General features: G+C 45.4%; 1 protein-coding gene across 1 annotated transcript; it reads right to left on the bottom strand.

The window, feature by feature from the left end:
- Positions 1-2,811: 2,811 nt before the first annotated feature.
- LOC122931034 (dispanin subfamily A member 2b-like) lies at positions 2,812-15,633 on the bottom strand. Its single transcript, XM_044284927.1, has 2 exons — positions 15,472-15,633; positions 2,812-3,218 (listed from the first exon to the last, which is right to left on the bottom strand). The coding sequence occupies exons 1-2, from the start codon at positions 15,571-15,573 to the stop codon at positions 3,072-3,074; spliced, it is 249 nt and encodes an 82-aa protein (XP_044140862.1). The 5' UTR covers positions 15,574-15,633; the 3' UTR covers positions 2,812-3,071.
- Positions 15,634-17,211: the final 1,578 nt, after the last annotated feature.

The raw sequence follows: 17,211 nt of genomic DNA, 5'->3' as shown, positions 1-17,211 counted from the left end.
TTTACATGGACCTGTATGTTGGAGGTGCTGGGGCATTATAATTTTTGGGGTCACTACAGGGAGGATTGTAATTACAAGGGGCATAATAATGGTAGAGGACATTATAAATACTGGGGGCACTGAAGGAGAGCGTTATAAATACTGGGGGCACTACAGGGGGCCATAACTACAGGGGCTAATACGTGGAGCATTATAAAAATTGGGGGCACTCTGGTAATGCTTTATAGATTGACCTTATTACTACTGAAGACTCTAAAACAGTGCCTTATAAAGTGCCTGTATTACTATTTAGGGCGCGGTAGAGAGTCTTATTACCACTGGAGGCCCTATAGGGGACCTTATTTGTACTATTACTATTGAGAACAGTCTGGGCGTACTGTCTGTATGGCACTATTATTTCAGTAGTCTGGTGTTTGTGGGCGTTGGGGAGCACTGCGTGGATGAGGAGTCTTAGATATGGCAAACTTTGCAGGGACGAAATGCGGCTGAAGGAAATCGTCCTGAAGGTCTGGGCCGAATGGAGAAGAGGCACTGTATGTTATGTCCATCTAAACATGGATTGAGAATTTGGCAGGGGAAGGAGGAAGCGTCATCTGAAAAGCTAGAATGGGCCCTGGCTGTAACGTCAACAACGCAGAGGAGGAGGAGAGACTAGAACCTTTCTCCTCTCTCTGCACAGCGGTGCCAAGTGTTAAGCTGATTGGTGGAGCAGCATTGATCGGGAACTACTACTCCACCAATCAACGGAGTCACTTTCAGTCACTGCCAAGGAGCCGCTGTGTGACGTCACACACTGTCACTAACATGTCTTAACGTGCCGCCCCCTCACTGATTGGATAGCGGGGCTGTGTCTGATGATGTGGCATCCTGGTGACACACGGCTAGTGCTGATTACTGGGAGGTATCAGGAGGCTTCCGCAGCACCCAGGAGATTTGCTAACTCTTCTATGAGTCCCTTTTTCCGGCGTGTACGCCCTATCTATGACACCCCACGTACAGCTTCATAAATCGGTGGTTTCATGCCATAATATTCCCGTACACAACGTCATTGGCATCGTCCATCGTCGTCAGCCCACGTCCGGGATATAAACTCCTCACAGAGAGGACGGACGCCGCGCTCTTCTGTTATAAAGTCCATTTCCTTATAAAAATCCCTAACAATGAATCACTTCCAGACCTCGCCCTCAGATCACACCCCAGATCTAACGGTGTAAACCTGGCAGGTGTATCTAAACCTATGTGATACTGTCTGCTGAACCATGTATCTAATCCTATCATGTGTGATACAGCCTGCTGAACCATGTATCTAATCCTCTCATGTGTGATACTGCCTGCTGAACCATGTATCTAATCCTATCATGTGTGATACTGCCTGCTGAACCATGTATCTAATCCTCTCATGTGTGATACTGCCTGCTGAACCATGTATCTAATCCTATCATGTGTGATACTGCCTGCTGAACCATGTATCTAATCCTATCATGTGTGATACTGCCTGCTGAACCATGTATCCAATCCTATCATGTGTGATACTGTCTGCTGAACCATGTATCTAATCCTATCATGTGTGATACTGCCTGCTGAACCATGTATCCAATCCTATCATGTGTGATACTGTCTGCTGAACCATGTATTTAATCCTATCATGTGTGATACTGTCTGCTGAACCATGTATCTAATCCTATCATGTGTGATACTGTCTGCTGAACCATGTATCTAATCCTATCATGTGTGATACTGTCTGCTGAACCATGTATCTAATCCTATCATGTGTGATACTGCCTGCTGAACCATGTATCTAATCCTATCATGTGTGATACTGCTGCTCTATCTAAGGCCTCATGCACACAACCATGTACCGGCCATGCTTCCTTTTTGCGTTACGGAGGCACAGACAGAAAACCCACAGAAGCACTTCCGCGGGATTCTGATCTGTGCCTCCGTTCTGCACGGCACAGTATCTTCCATATTGCGGAACCATTCAAGTTATAGCGGCCAAGATTACCATGTACCCAGAGCCTGTCTGAGTAGCTATGTATCTCAGCCCATCTTGTGTGATACTGTCTGCTAGGTTTGTGTATCCAAGCCACCATTCTCTGATTCTGTTTGATGAGCAGGCGTACCTAAACCTAACATGTCTGATACTGCATGCAGAGCCAATGTATCAAAGCCTATCATGTGTCATGCTGTCCGAATAGCTGATATATCTAACCCTATCTTACGTGATACTGTATGATGAGCAGGTGTATCTAAGCCAGCCAAGTAAATGAGCATATTTGCAAATAGTCCCAATTTTTCTGGGACAATCCTGCGGATCCACCTCTCAGAAGTGCTGTTATTTATGCAAACCCCGCTGACAAAGTGGGCATTTTATGGGGGCGTTCCCATGAGGGCTAAGGGGCGGGTCTTAATGTCCCGATTTTTTTATTTATAGTGTTGGTAAGTATGAATAGGACCGTGTTGCAGTACCGAGCATACCGTGGGCAGAAGTGTGGAGAAAACTAAACCATAGAGATGTGCAAACGCTGTTCCTGATCAGCGGAGGTTCCACAAGTCTGAAAGGTAGGGGGCTGAAAGGTATAAACTTTTATGCATAAAGACAAATAATGGGAACTCCGCTGAGAACATCATCCAGGTAGAATGTTGTAGGTCACCATATGTCTTTTGTATCACCATGGGGTGTCGGCCATGTGCTGCGATATGGCAGCAGGAGTCCCCCCCCCCTTATTGTATTATGTGCGCCAGGTGATTATTATTTATTCTGTATGTGACTTGTCTGTTTTACTTTATATTTAATCACACACAATCAAATTTTTTTCACTTAGCCTGCTTAAGCCTATTTATTCTCAAATCGTCGGATTCACGTTAAAACAGGTGGACAGGTGGTCTGATGCCAGTCGTGGCAGTTTATGATCATGGGATAACTGTTATCCTGTGGGCATTATGAGCCATGAAGCAGGGAAATAATGTACAAGACATCAGGATCGTACAACCACTTGGGGTAGTGGCGAAAAGGCTGGCATCAGTGTGATCATTCGATCTTTGTGTCTTGGCAGGAGAGGTAACTATGTTTATGAGCTTACTACTACAATGTTGGCGATAACAACGATGATTATCAAAATGATTCCCACCACCATGGCGGCGATATTCAGGTGGTAGGCAGTCTTGGAGTGCTTTGCTGCTGTGTCCGGGTCGTTCTGGTTGGAAGCATCTCGTGACTGAAATAAAAATGTAGATTGTATCAGTACTGAAATATTGTGTTATCTGTTATTCTGCTATCTATCTATCTATAAAGATGTAAAATTTAATCCCGAAGTTATTTACCAAAGTATCACACAACTTCGAACGTAACAAATTATTCCTCCGAGAAGCGCATACATTTTAATGCTGTACGGAAACAGGCCTCCGTACTGCATTAAAACAAAGTGTTTGAACGAATCGACTTTGGATCTATGATTCGAAGCTTGATTCGCTTAACACTAAATAAAATCTTTCCGTCCCATTCTGAGTTCGGGCCTCACAGGAGCTGCTTCCTCTGCTTCCACTATAGACAGGTGGGCCAATGCCCAGCGGGCCGCCCAAGCCCTCCTCATGGCCACCAGCCGGGTACATAATTTGATGTTCTTAGCAATAATTATATAAAAATATAGGAGCACTTATGCACCGGGCCAGCGGCCGCAGGTGCCCTCCTGAATTCAACTGTATCACTGTCCTCAGGACGATGATACAGTTTCATAATGTGGAGTGGGCGGCAGTATATTGTGCTGCACTACAGTATTGCTGACCCTGCCAACTCCTGTTGTCCCTGCCTTCTGTCAATTTGGACCTACCTACAATATGGGGCCATATTAACTTTTTTCCAGGGCCATTTTAAATTTCCAGTCCGCCCCTGACTATATAGCTACTGCTATCTATCTATCTATCTATCTATCTATCTATCTATCTAATATAAATCTGTCTATTATCTATCTATTTATCTATCTATCCCATATCTATCTATCTGTCTATCATCTATCTATCTATTGTGAGGCAGTGACAGGCCTCCTAGCTGCTAGGGGAGATTCATGGCAGGAGTTTCTGTTTCTTCCCCGTCAGTTGTCAGGTCTGAGGCAGCACCAGGGGGCCACATTCAGTCTGGGATAAGACTATTTATCTATCTCATATCTATCTATTATCTATCTATCTCCTATCTATATCTCCTATCTATATCTCATATCTATTTATCTATCTATCTATCTATCTTATATCTATAATTTATCTATTATATATATATATATATATTAATCTATCTATCTATCTATCTATCATCTAGTTATCTTATATCTATCTCCTATCTATTCATCTATCTATAATTTATCTATCTTTTATATATATATATATATATATATATATATATATATATATATATATATACAGACGTGGACAAAATTGTTGGTACCCTTTGGTCAATGAAAGAAAAAGTCACAATGGTCACAGAAATAACTTTAATCTGACAAAAGTAATAATAAATTAAAATTCTATAAATGTTAACCAATGAAAGTCAGACATTGTTTTTCAACCATGCTTCAACAGAATTATGTAAAAAAATAAACTCATGAAACAGGCATGGACAAAAATGATGGTACCCCTAACTTAATATTTTGTTGCGCAACCTTTTGAGGCAATCACTGCAATCAAACGCTTCCTGTAACTGTCAATGAGACATCTGCACCTCTCAGCAGGTATTTTGGCCCACTCCTCATGAGCAAACTGCTCCAGTTGTGTCCGGTTTGAAGGGTGCCTTTTCCAGACTGCATGTTTCAGCTCCTTCCAAAGATGCTCAATAGGATTGAGGTCAGGGCTCATAGAAGGCCACTTTAGAATAGTCCAATTTTTTCCTCTTAGCCATTCTTGGGTGTTTTTAGCGGTGTGTTTTGGGTCATTGTCCTGTTGCAAGACCCATGACCTGCGACTGAGACCAAGCTTTCTGACACTGGCTAGTACATTTCTCTCTAGAATTCCTTGATAGTCTTGAGATTTCATTGTACCCTGCACAGATTCAAGACACCCTGTGCCAGACGCAGCAAAGCAGCCCCAGAACATAACAGAGCCTCCTCCATGTTTCACAGTAGGGACAGTGTTCTTTTCTTGATATGCTTCATTTTTTCGTCTGTGAACATACAGCTGATGTGCCTTGGCAAAAACTTCGATTTTTGTCTCATCTGTCCACAGGACATTCTCCCAGAAGCTTTGTGGCTTGTCAACATGTAGTTTGGCATATTCCAGTCTTGCTTTTTTATGATTCGTTTTAAACAATGGTGTCCTCCTTGGTCGTCTCCCATGTAGTCCACTTTGGCTCAAACAACGACGGATGGTGCGATCTGACACTGATGTTCCTTGAGCATGAAGTTCACCTTGAATCTCTTTAGAAGTCTTTCTAGGCTCTTTTGTTACCATTCGGATTATCCGTCTCTTAGATTTGTCATCAATTTTCCTCCTGCGGCCACGTCCAGGGAGGTTGGCTACAGTCCCATGGATCTTAAACTTATGAATAATATGTGCAACTGTACTCACAGGAACATCTAGTTGCTTGGAGATGGTCTTATAGCCTTTACCTTTAACATGCTTGTCTATAATTTTCTTTCTGATCTCTTGAGACAGCTCTTTCCTTTGCTTCCTCTGGTCCATGTCGAGTGTGGTACACACCATATCACCAAACAACACAGTGATTACCTGGAGCCATATATATAGGCCCAATGGCTGATTACAAGGTTGTAGACACCTGTGATGCTAATTAGTGGACACACCTTGAATTAACATGTCCCTTTGGTCACATTATGTTCTGTGTTTTCTAGGGGTACCATCATTTTTGTCCATGCCTGTTTCATGAGTTTATTTTTTTACATAATTCTGTTGAAGCATGGTTGAAAAACAATGTCTGACTTTCATTGGTTAACATTTATAGAATTTTAATTTATTATTACTTTTGTCAGATTAAAGTTATTTCTGTGACCATTGTGACTTTTTCTTTCATTGACCAAAGGGTACCAACAATTTTGTCCACGTCTGTATATATAAAAATTAACACACCGCGGCACTTCCATAAGGTGAAAAATGTGAGATTGGGTGAATAAAGGATCTCACATTTTTCACCTTATGGAAGTGCTGCGGTGTGTTAATTTTTCTGGCTATTGGACACCGTGGTTGAGTGTCGATACCGCTGGCACCCTACATCCGCTACAAGGAGTGCTGCCCTGAACTTTCGTCTATATATATATATATATATATATATATATATATATACAGTACAGATCAAAAGTTTGGACACACCTTCTCATTCAAAGAGTTTTCTTTATTTTCATGACTATGAAAATTGTAGATTCACACTGAAGGCATCAAAACTATGAATTAACACATGTGGAATTATATACATAACAAAAAAGTGTGAAACAACTGAAAATATGTCATATTCTAGGTTCTTCAAAGTAGCCACCTTTTGCTTTGATTACTGCTTTGCACACTCTTGGCATTCTCTTGACTGAGCTTCAAGAGGTAGTCACCTGAAATGGTCTTCCAACAGTCTTGAAGGAGTTCCCAGAGATGCTTAGCACTTGTTGGCCCTTTTGCCGTCACTCTGCGGTCCAGCTCACCCCAAACCATCCCGATTGGGTTCAGGTCCGGTGACTGTGGAGGCCAGGTCATCTGGCGCAGCACCCCATCACTCTCCTTCATGGTCAAATAGCCCTTACACAGCCTGGAGGTGTGTTTGGGGTCATTGTCCTGTTGAAAAATAAATGATGGTCCAACTAAAAGCAAACCTGGTGACTCGGATGAACTTATCCTCCGCAGCAGAGCTGACTCTTAGTCTTCCTTTCCTGGGGCGGTCCGCATGTGAGCCAGTTTCTTTGTAGCGCTTGATGGTTTTTGTGACTGCACTTGGGGACACTTTCAAAGTTTTCCCAATTTTTCAGACTGACTGACCTTCATTTCTTAAAGTAATGATGGCCACTCGTTTTTCTTTACTTAGCTGCTTTTTTCTTGCCATAATACAAATTCTAACAGTCTATTCAGTAGGACTATCAGCTGTGTATCCACCTGACTTCTCCACAACGCAACTGATGGTCCCAACCCCATTTATAAGGCAAGAAATCCCACTTATTAAACCTGACAGGGCACACCTGTGAAGTGAAAACCATTTCAGGTGACTACCTCTTGAAGCTCATCAAGAGAATGCCAAGAGTGTGCAAAGCAGTAATCAAAGCAAAAGGTGGCTACTTTGAAGAAACTAGAATATGACATATTTTCAGTTGTTTCACACTTTTTTGTTATGTATATAATTCCACTTGTGTTAATTCACAGTTTTGATGCCTTCAGTGTGAATCTGCAATTTTCATAGTCATGAAAATAAAGAAAACTCTTTGAATGAGAAGGTGTGTCCAAACTTTTGGTCTGTACTGTATATATATTGTAGGAGAGTCCCCGGAATAATAATGGACGGACGATACGTGCCACCAGAGGTCCTGGCCTCGGTGGAGTAAGAACCGGATCATTGCGGTTACAGCGGCGAATGCTGCTGGCGCAGCGTGTCCGGGCCGGTTCTTACTGGGAACAGGTAAAGAGGGGGGGGGGGGGTGCCTGTTCCCCACGGCCAGCCCAGGTTTTTGGTGGAGCTGGGCCTTTAAGAACCCAGCCTGCTGATGATGGGGGTGGGGTGTGTCTTGCTGTGCTGGAGATTTCCACAGACAGAGTGAGTGCCGGTGAAGGAGAGTCTGGGCGCAGCACACATTGAAGGATAGCCCTGGGACCTGTGGTGCTACGAGCCGAAGGGGCTCTGGCCAGAGGGAGACAAAGGCAGGTAGCTTACAAGCCTGCACGACCGCTGTGGTCTGTCCAAAACAAGGTGACTCAAACCTGCTGTTTATTTCCTATGGAAGGACTTTTGTTTTATGCACTATGTGAATATGCACCTGTGTGGTCTGCACACTGCCTGTTATGCCTTTGGTGTGAATAAAGTCACGGTGTATCACAAAGACTGTCTGTGGGTGCCTCAATACTGCCGCCGCTACCGTAGCCTACCACGAGCACATCCCCACAATTGGTGGCTTGGAGCGGGCATTCCTGCAGTGAGGCAGGCCTGAAGCAAAAGTTGTGTTGGACTGCATGTCATATATCAGGCCTGCAAGTTTTTTGGTTCCTGACAAGATGGAGGAGGCCATTAAACACCTGATTCACAGTAATGTACAGCAGCAGCAAACAAACAATCTCCTAATGCAGCAGCTGGCAGCCATGCAAGAGTCGGTGCGAACATCCCTGCAAGGAGTTTCAACTGCGACAACCCCGACTGTGTCTACCGCCAGGGACAAAGTCCGATCCGCCCTGAGGAAAATGGGTCCGGGAGATGATATAGAGGCATTCCTGATGGTGTTCGAAAGAACCGCGGAGCAAGAGAGGCTGCCGTTGGAGCAGTGGGCCGAGGTGGTGGCGCCTTTTCTGGTGGGGGACGCACAAAAGGCCTATTTTGACCTCAGCCGCGATGAGGCCAAGGACTATGAGAGGCTAAAAGCTGAGGTGTTGGCCAGGTTGGGGGTAAACACCTATGTGCGAGCGCACAGGGTGTATCAGTGGGTGTTTGCCGAGTCCCGACCCGTCCGGTCACAAGCCTATGACTTACTTCACCTAGTAAAAAAATGGCTTAGCCTGAAATATTGAGCACTTCTCAGATGGTTGAAAGGGTCGTGGTCGACAGGTTCGTGCGTACCCTCCCGAGAGCCATACAGCGCTGGGTGGGACAAGGCGATCCAGGCAACCTGGAACAACTGGTTAGCCTGGTGGAGAGGTATATGGCCACTCAGGATTTGGTGCGGGACTCAGCGGTACTACCGAAGTCACGTCAGCCCCCGTTGCCGACCCGGGATCCTGAAAAAGGGATCCCACCACATAAGGAGGGGAGTGGATCTCCAGTTCGTGGGAGGAATACCCTGGGGAGGAGGGAGGCTGCGAGGATCAGATGTTGGCATTGTCAGGACTGGGGACATGTGGCATCCAACTGCCCTAGGGCGTCCGAACCCATGGACTGCGGGTTCGCTCGCCGGTCCTCTTTTTATGCCCAACCGGTGTATATAGCTGACCCCCTGCTGGCGGCGGACACCCCTCCGCTGTGTGATGTCGTTGTTAATGGACACTCCGTGCAGGCCCTGCTGGACTCTGGGAGCCTGGTAACTCTGGTCCATGAGTCGCTGGTAACGGAAAAACTCCCAGAAAGGCGAACCCTTACCATTGTCTGTATACATGGGGATCGCAGGGAGTATCCCACCACTAAGGTTACCCTGGCAGTGTGTGGAAAGGAGGTACCACATGTCGTCGGGGTGGGGAGACGGCTCCCTTATGCCGCAATATTGGGGAGGGACTTTCCCCTGTTCTGGACTTTGTGGAGGAACGGGTTGCCTACCTGTGGGGAAGGAAAATGTCCAGGTCCCGAGCCCGAGGACCCCGAGGCAGGGGCCCCAGCTGTAGGGGTCACCGTAGGGGAGGTAGAGTGTAACCCTGACCGGTTTCCCCTAGAAGTATTGGCAGGGTGAGACAGTAGAAAGTCCGTCCGTCCTGGATCTGGAGGTACCCCGAGAAACCTTCGGGACCGCACAGCTCCAGGATTCGACGTTATTGAGGACCGATTAGGGGTCGTGTTGCCGATCGTCCGTGAGCACATGGAAGCGGCACAACTGGCCCAGAGTCGGGTATATAACCGAACCGCCCGGGTAAGGACATTTCACCTGGGTGACCGAGTTCTTGTACTCGTGCCCACGGTCGAGAGTAAATTCTTGGCCCGGTGGCAAGGACCCTATGAAGTTAAGGAGAAAGTGGGCCCAGTTGATTACAGGATATACCAGCCAGGGCGGCGGAAGCCCGAACAGGTATATCATGTGAATCTACTAAAGCCTTGGAGAGACAGAGAGAATTTGTTTGGAGACAGCCCGCCCTCTGTCGGGACGTCAGGGAGTGTCCCGGGGTCACCAGGTGTTCCGGAGAGCGCCGCTGGGGTGACGATAGGGGACGGACTGTCGACCAAACAAGCCCAAGAGGTGAGAGAATTTGTTAGTCGGAATAGGGACGTATTCTCTGACCTTCCTGGACGTACCACCTTGATCGAGCATGACATTGTCACCGAGCCCCGGGTGAAAGTCCGCCTAAGACCATATCGAGTACCGGAGGCTCGGCGACAGGCCATTTCGCAGGAGGTAAGATCGATGCTACGTCTAGGGGTCATAGAAGAGTCAAAGAGCGAGTGGGCTAGCCCGATTGTCCTTATTCCCAAACCGGATGGTTCATTACGGTTCTGTAATGATTTTAGGAAATTGAATGAGGTATCAAAATTTGACGCCTATCCCATGCCTCGGGTAGACGAGTTGATAGAGCGGCTGGGAAAAGCCCGGTATTTTTCGATCCTAGATCTCACGAAGGGCTACTGGCAGGTACCTCTGACGGAGGCAGCAAAGGAGAAGACGGCCTTTGTCACCCCGGAGGGGCTTTTTCAGTATAGGGTGTTGCCTTTTGGGTTGCATGGCGCTCCGGCTACGTTCCAGCGTCTGATGGATGTCGTCCTCAAGCCCCATCACCAGTATACCTCCGCGTATCTGGATGATATAGTCGTGTTTAGCCCAGACTGGGAGGGTCATTTGTCAAAACTTCAGGCAGTGATAGATTCTCTAAGGAAGGCGGGGTTAACTGCCAACCCAAAAAAATGCTCGGTGGGACTAGAGGAAGCTCGCTATTTGGGATATGTGATTGGACGCGGAGTCATTAGGCCCCAAGTGAATAAAGTTGAAGCAATCCGGAATTGGCCCAGGCCTCGTACGTCCAAGCAAGTACGGTCATTTTTGGGCCTGATTGGGTACTACATGAGGTTCATTCCCCATTTTGCCACCTTGGCAGCCCCGTTAACCGGCCTCTTGAAGGGTAGAAAGTCGGTGATGGTTCGCTGGGGGGGAGCAGGAGGAGGAGGCGTTCTCCCGTTTGAAGTCGGCCCTATGTGAATCCCCAGTTCTGGTGACGCCCGACTTCAAGCGGGAGTTTGTAGTTCAAACAGATGCCTCGGGAGTAGGACTAGGGGCTGTGCTTTCCCAAGAGCTCAACGGGGAAGAGCACCCCGTGGTTTTTCTAAGCCGCAAGCTTACCCCAGCAGAAACCCGATATAGCATTGTGGAGAGAGAGTGCCTCGCCATCAAGTGGGCACTCGAGTCTCTCAGATATTACCTTCTGGGGAGAAGGTTCCGTCTGGTGACCGACCACTCCCCTCTCCAGTGGATGAGTCGGGCTAAGGAGGGGAGCGCTCGGGTTACCAGGTGGTTCTTGTCCCTCCAGAACTTTAAGTTCACTGTTGAGCACAGGGCCGGCCGCTTACAGGGGAACGCAGATGCCCTGTCCCGGGTACACTGCTGTGCATGTGTTCACCCCCTCAGGCTTGAACAGTATGTTCAAGCCCTCAGGGGTGAACAAAGGGGGGGGATATGTAGGAGAGTCCCCGGAATAATAATGGACGGACGATACGTGCCACCAGAGGTCCTGGCCTCGGTGGAGTAAGAACCGGATCATTGCGGTTACAGCGGCGAATGCTGCTGGCGCAGCGTGTCCGGGCCGGTTCTTACTGGGAACAGGTAAAGAGGGGGGGGGGGGGGGCCGGTTCCCCACGGCCAGCCCAGGTTTTTGGTGGAGCTGGGCCTTTAAGAACCCAGCCTGCTGATGATGGGGGTGGGGTGTGTCTTGCTGTGCTGGAGATTTCCACAGACAGAGTGAGTGCTGGTGAAGGAGAGTCTGGGCGCAGCACACATTGAAGGATAGCCCTGGGACCTGTGGTGCTACGAGCCGAAGGGGCTCTGGCCTGAGGGAGACAAAGGCAGGTAGCTTACAAGCCTGCACGACCGCTGTGGTCTGTCCAAAACAAGGTGACTCAAACCTGCTGTTTATTTCCTATGGAAGGACTTTTGTTTTATGCACTATGTGAATATGCACCTGTGTGGTCTGCACACTGCCTGTTATGCCGTTGGTGTGAATAAAGTCACGGTGTATCACAAAGACTGTCTGTGATTGCCTCAATACTGCCGCCGCTACCGTAGCCTACCACGAGCACATCCCCACAATATATTAATCTATCTATCTATCTATCTATCTATGTATTCCTCCTTCTTGTCTCATAATTAGAATGCTTTTCCTGAGTGACCAATCACAGAGAGATTAGGAAGATTTATGTGATTGCTCCGGGTCATGTTCTGTGGGGCCGGATGCTGTTTAACTGGAATATTATTATTATGTTTATTTCTTTTTTTTATAGACATGAATAAAAAAAAGCAGGATGGGACTGAGAAGAATAACATGAGGACGAATCAGACTATAAATCAGGGGGGTCGTGTTAATTGCTAAATCCCGCAGGCTGCCTGGAAGTTGTTGGCATGGAGTATAGGATTTTGTAAACCCCAGAGGGCTCTGGCCTAACACCACACCAAAAATGCGTATTTTTCTAAAATGTAATGTCAGATGAAAACAGAATATTTCCTACCACCAATTCCAATGCTCTGAGGGTTGATGGCGTTGCTTGTCACCCTCCTTATCATGTGTCACTGTCATCACTGGGCTGAAATATAGCATTGCCTTGAGAGTGCAAAACATTTTCACTTTGGAGGAGTGGCCAGGGTGTTTAGGGTGGGGCTTAAAGGAATTGTCTGGTTTAGAAAGTCAATTTTCAAACACCCTTGGGCTGTTTAAGTTAATACAGAGAAGTCCCCAGTCCAGGACCCCCATGGTAGTTTATTACAAGCGCAATCCATTGATGGCAATGGTCACCATGTAATTCTTCCTTTTCCCTGTGGAGGCGCTGTAGGGAAATGGGACACTTTAAATATATCAGCTGAATGCTGGGGGTCTGTTAGACTCCCTCTGATCAGCTTAGGAATTGACAACCTCTCTGGGTTCCACAGTTGCCCACACAGTATTATACCTTGCCCACATAGCATCTCTTGGCTGTTAAAGGGGCTGTCCGCTATGCCCGGTCCCCTACAGTATCAGGTCATGTTTAACTAGTCCTGCTTAGCCCCCCATTAGCAGAAGCTCGGAGTTGTGACCATTGCTGCTCATAGTATTCCAGGACCCCTGCGTGCCCGCAGAGAGCAACGCATAACTGCCCTGTAGCCATCCTGTCTGACAATGAGCCTTGGTGTTTAACGCCCCCAGACTCCATCATTGTTACCATCATTTGTTTAATAAAGGTCATTCTGCCTTAAAAAAAATTCCACCTTAAGAAATCATAATTTTGATTAGTTTCTTGGTGATCTATGGGAGCCACAGGCAGTATCCAAGAAAGCAATGTGAATCATTACCGATAATGTTATCTGTCTATTATCTATCTATCTATGTCTCTATCTAATATCTATCTGTCTATTATCTATCTACTATATAATATCTATCTATGTCTCTATCTACTATATAATATCTATCCTTCTATCTATCTATCTATCTATCTATCTATCTATCTCTATCTATTATCTATCTATCTATCTATCTATCTATCTATCTGTCTATTATCTATCTATCTATTATGTATCTATTTATCTATTATCTATATCTATCTACTATATAATATCTCTCTATCTATCATCTATATCTATCTATCTATCTATTATCTATCTATCTATCTATCTATCTATCTATCATCTATCTATCGATCTACTATATATTATCTATCTATCTACCATATTCTATCTATCTACTATATAATATCTATCTATGTCTCTATCTACTATATAATATCTATCCTTCTATCTATCTATCTATCTATCTATCTATCTATCTATCTATCTATCTATCTATCTATTATCTATCTATCTATCTATCTATCTATCTATCTGTCTATTATCTATCTATCTATCTATCTATTATGTATCTATTTATCTATTATCTATATCTATCTACTATATAATATCTCTCTATCTATCATCTATATCTATCTATCTATTATCTATCTATCTATCTATCTATCGATCTACTATATATTATCTATCTATCTACCATATTCTATCTATCTACTATATAATATCTATCTATTATCTATCTCTCTATCTATCATCTCTATCTATCTATCTATCTATCTATCTACTATATAATATCTATCTATCTATTATCTATCTATCTATCTATCTATCTATCTATCTATCTATCGATCTACTATGTATTATCTATCTATCTACCATATTCTATCTATCTACTATATACTATCTATCTATCTATCTATCTATCTATCTATCTTTTGATCTACTATATACTATCTATCTATCTATCTATCTATCTTTGCTATTTAGACATTCAGGGCTACATTATTAATTATATTAGACAATTGCATAACTAACAATTCCTGATTGCAGCCCGGTGACTTTGACAGGACAGCATTAAAGGGGTTTTCCAGGCTTTTAATACTGATGATCATCAATATTGGATCAGCGAGGTTCCGGCGCCCACGCTGATCGGCTGAGTCTCAGGCGCGCGCAGTGCACACGTGCTGTCTCCCTTCTCTCTTCCTGCGTGCCATAGACATAGCAGCAGAGAGCCGTCTCCTCTTACAGCTGATCGGCGCAGGTGTCGGGGGTCAGACACCCGCTGATCCGATATTGATGATGACCTATCCTGAGGATAGGTCATCAATATTAAAGGCCCGGACGACCCCTTTAGGCTAGGGCTACACGATGACATGCGTCGCGAGACACATGGGGCACAACTACACTGCAACATGCGTCGCGCGACATTGATGTCGCACCATTGTTGCGCGACAATTTGTCTATGGTGTCGCACTGCCACATGTGACATGCTGCGACTGCCATCTTGGATGGATTTTTTGCTACTGTTGTGTCTCAGTCGCAACATTGGTGCAACATCAGTGTCATCGTGTAGCCCTAGCCTAAATGAACTGGAATTTCTATGCAGGCTGATGACCAGTCCTGATTTTTTTTAAAGTCCATTATATTAGGCAATAGAGTAAAATTTTAACTAGGGCTCATGCGTGCGGCCGTAGCCGTGTTTGTGGTCCGCAAAAAGCACAGATACCAGATGTGTGTGTTCCGCATTTTGAGGAACGGCACGTCCTGCCCTCTGTTGAGCAGTTCTATCCTTGTCTGTAAAACAGGCAAGAATAGGACATGTGACGCGGGGCGGACATACGGATGTGGACAAGACACGGGTGTGCCGTCCACCTCTTTTGCGGCTCCATTGAAGTGAATGGGTCCACATCCGACATGCAAAAAATGTGGATCAGATGCTGACAAAAACTACGGTCATGTGCAAGAGCCCTTAAAGGGGCCAGAGGCTTAGCTGGCGACTTTGGACATGAGTGGGCGTTGCGAGTCCTGGGTGCCATGGCCGTCACCAACAAGCCACTCAGGAGTTTCTTTACCCTAGCTACGCCTCAGCTGTACCGGGGCTATCTCACAAAGCAGGAGATTCTGCTACTCGTACCTTCAGCGAGAAGATGAGGGCGGCCAACCCAAGGGGGCAGAAGCAGAAGAGCATGCTTACGATGGATAACGACAAGTAATCCTTCTGTCTTGTGATGGCCATGGTCGTGACAAAGTGTCAGAGCTGTCACCGAGGGTTCCTCCAGCTGCGCAGTGACGCTTGCACCATGATGTGAGAACATTTTTACCAGCAGGAAGGTGGGGTCTGTGACCCGAGGGTGGACTCATCTAACTTCCCCAAAGTAACAGGTTTTAGGATAACGTCCCCAAAATTTGGTAACATATGACATATTTCCCCACTAGGACTGGCATTGTAGCATTCCCCTATTTTACTAGTATGTTAGGCAATCGCATGTCAAGCAATTCCTTAAATGATTCTATTATGGGTGGGGTAGATGAGAAGAGATCAGATCCCCCTCAGCTTCCCTGCGTCAGTGTCTGCTTCTCCATGAACAGAATGCAGGCTGCCATAAACAGCAGCCGTACTCTGCTGATGGGATCACAAGATCACGATTGATCTCCTTGCTGTGTTAGGCCTCTGAAAGCAGTGATTCTAATAACGGAAATAAGCGCTTGTTCACATCCACGTTATGTATTCCGTTATGCCTTTCGGTTATAACATGGTTATAACAGAATCCATCAGACGGAAATTAAAACGGAAACATTTAGAGGCATTCCGTTTTGATCCGTCATAGTAGAAGTATATGCGTGAGCCTAACGGATCCGTCTGGTTTCCTGTCGACAGAACTTTGTTTTCCGTCCAGCATAATGGCAACCAGATGGATCCGTTAGGCTCGCGCATATACTTCTATTATAACGGATCAAAACGGAATGCCTCTAAATGTTTCCGTTTTAATTTCCGTCTTATGGATTCCGTTATTTCCCGTTATAACCGAAAGGCATAACGGAATACATAACGGTGATGTGAACAAGCCCTAACTTGGGGAATTGCTGCTCATGCAATTGTCTAAGATACTGTATAGCGATAGATTCTCCTTTCAAGTACTGCCGGTGTTAAGGGAAATATTAATTATTGATATTTTGGGTAATCTCAATAATTAATATTCATAAATAGGCTAATTATACCTTAAAAGAAACTTTCTGTTGCCTTACCTATTTACTGAACTATATGCGACTATTGCTGCTACTACGGCGGCGACTATAAACGACTATACACTGCGTTATGAACAATAAAGTATATTTATTACACACAATTACACGTTTACAGTCTACTAATACGCTATATCCATATATATTTATAGATCACACCACAGTACAGTAATACAACACTACAACACAGCAATATAATATTACACCTAACTACACTACACAGTACAATAATTTATACAATTCCAGCCCAAAAATCTACCTATATAACACACTTACATACACACAAATATCAGCAGCCCACCCTCCTGGCACTATATTGTCAACATGGGGATACTAATGGGTAAACTGTTGGGATTAGCCCAGTAAAGGGTTAATACTGGGCTATTTCATGGGGAACAGAGGTGTAGGGGTAAATGAGCAGGGTATAATGCAGTGGGTGGTGGCAGTGGGATATGGAGTTAGGACGTTGGTGGTACAGGGAGGAAAAGGGGTAAATGCAGGATGGAATAAGGGGTCAAATGCGCTGGCGGTATGATGGGGATGAGGATACTAAGCCAAGAATGCTCGTTGTCCAGGGGTTAATTCCTGCTTGTATATGCTCGTCTCTCTGGGGGATAATCCTCTCTTGTAT

The sequence above is a fragment of the Bufo gargarizans genome, chromosome 1 (genome assembly GCF_014858855.1).
Source record: "Bufo gargarizans isolate SCDJY-AF-19 chromosome 1, ASM1485885v1, whole genome shotgun sequence".
Lineage (NCBI taxonomy): Eukaryota > Metazoa > Chordata > Amphibia > Anura > Bufonidae > Bufo > Bufo gargarizans.
This window is presented reverse-complemented; position numbering and strand designations above follow the sequence as displayed.

What these genes read in the sequence shown, in the direction of transcription:
- LOC122931034 (XM_044284927.1), bottom strand. Translation starts at nt 15,573, where the DNA reads ATGGCCATCACAAGACAGAAGGATTACTTGTCGTTATCCATCGTAAGC. An exon ending in CCCTCATCTTCTCGCTGAAG is followed by an intron (nt 3,219 to 15,471) that starts GTACGAGTAGCA and finishes TTTTTATTTCAG; the next exon opens with TCACGAGATGCTTCCAACCA.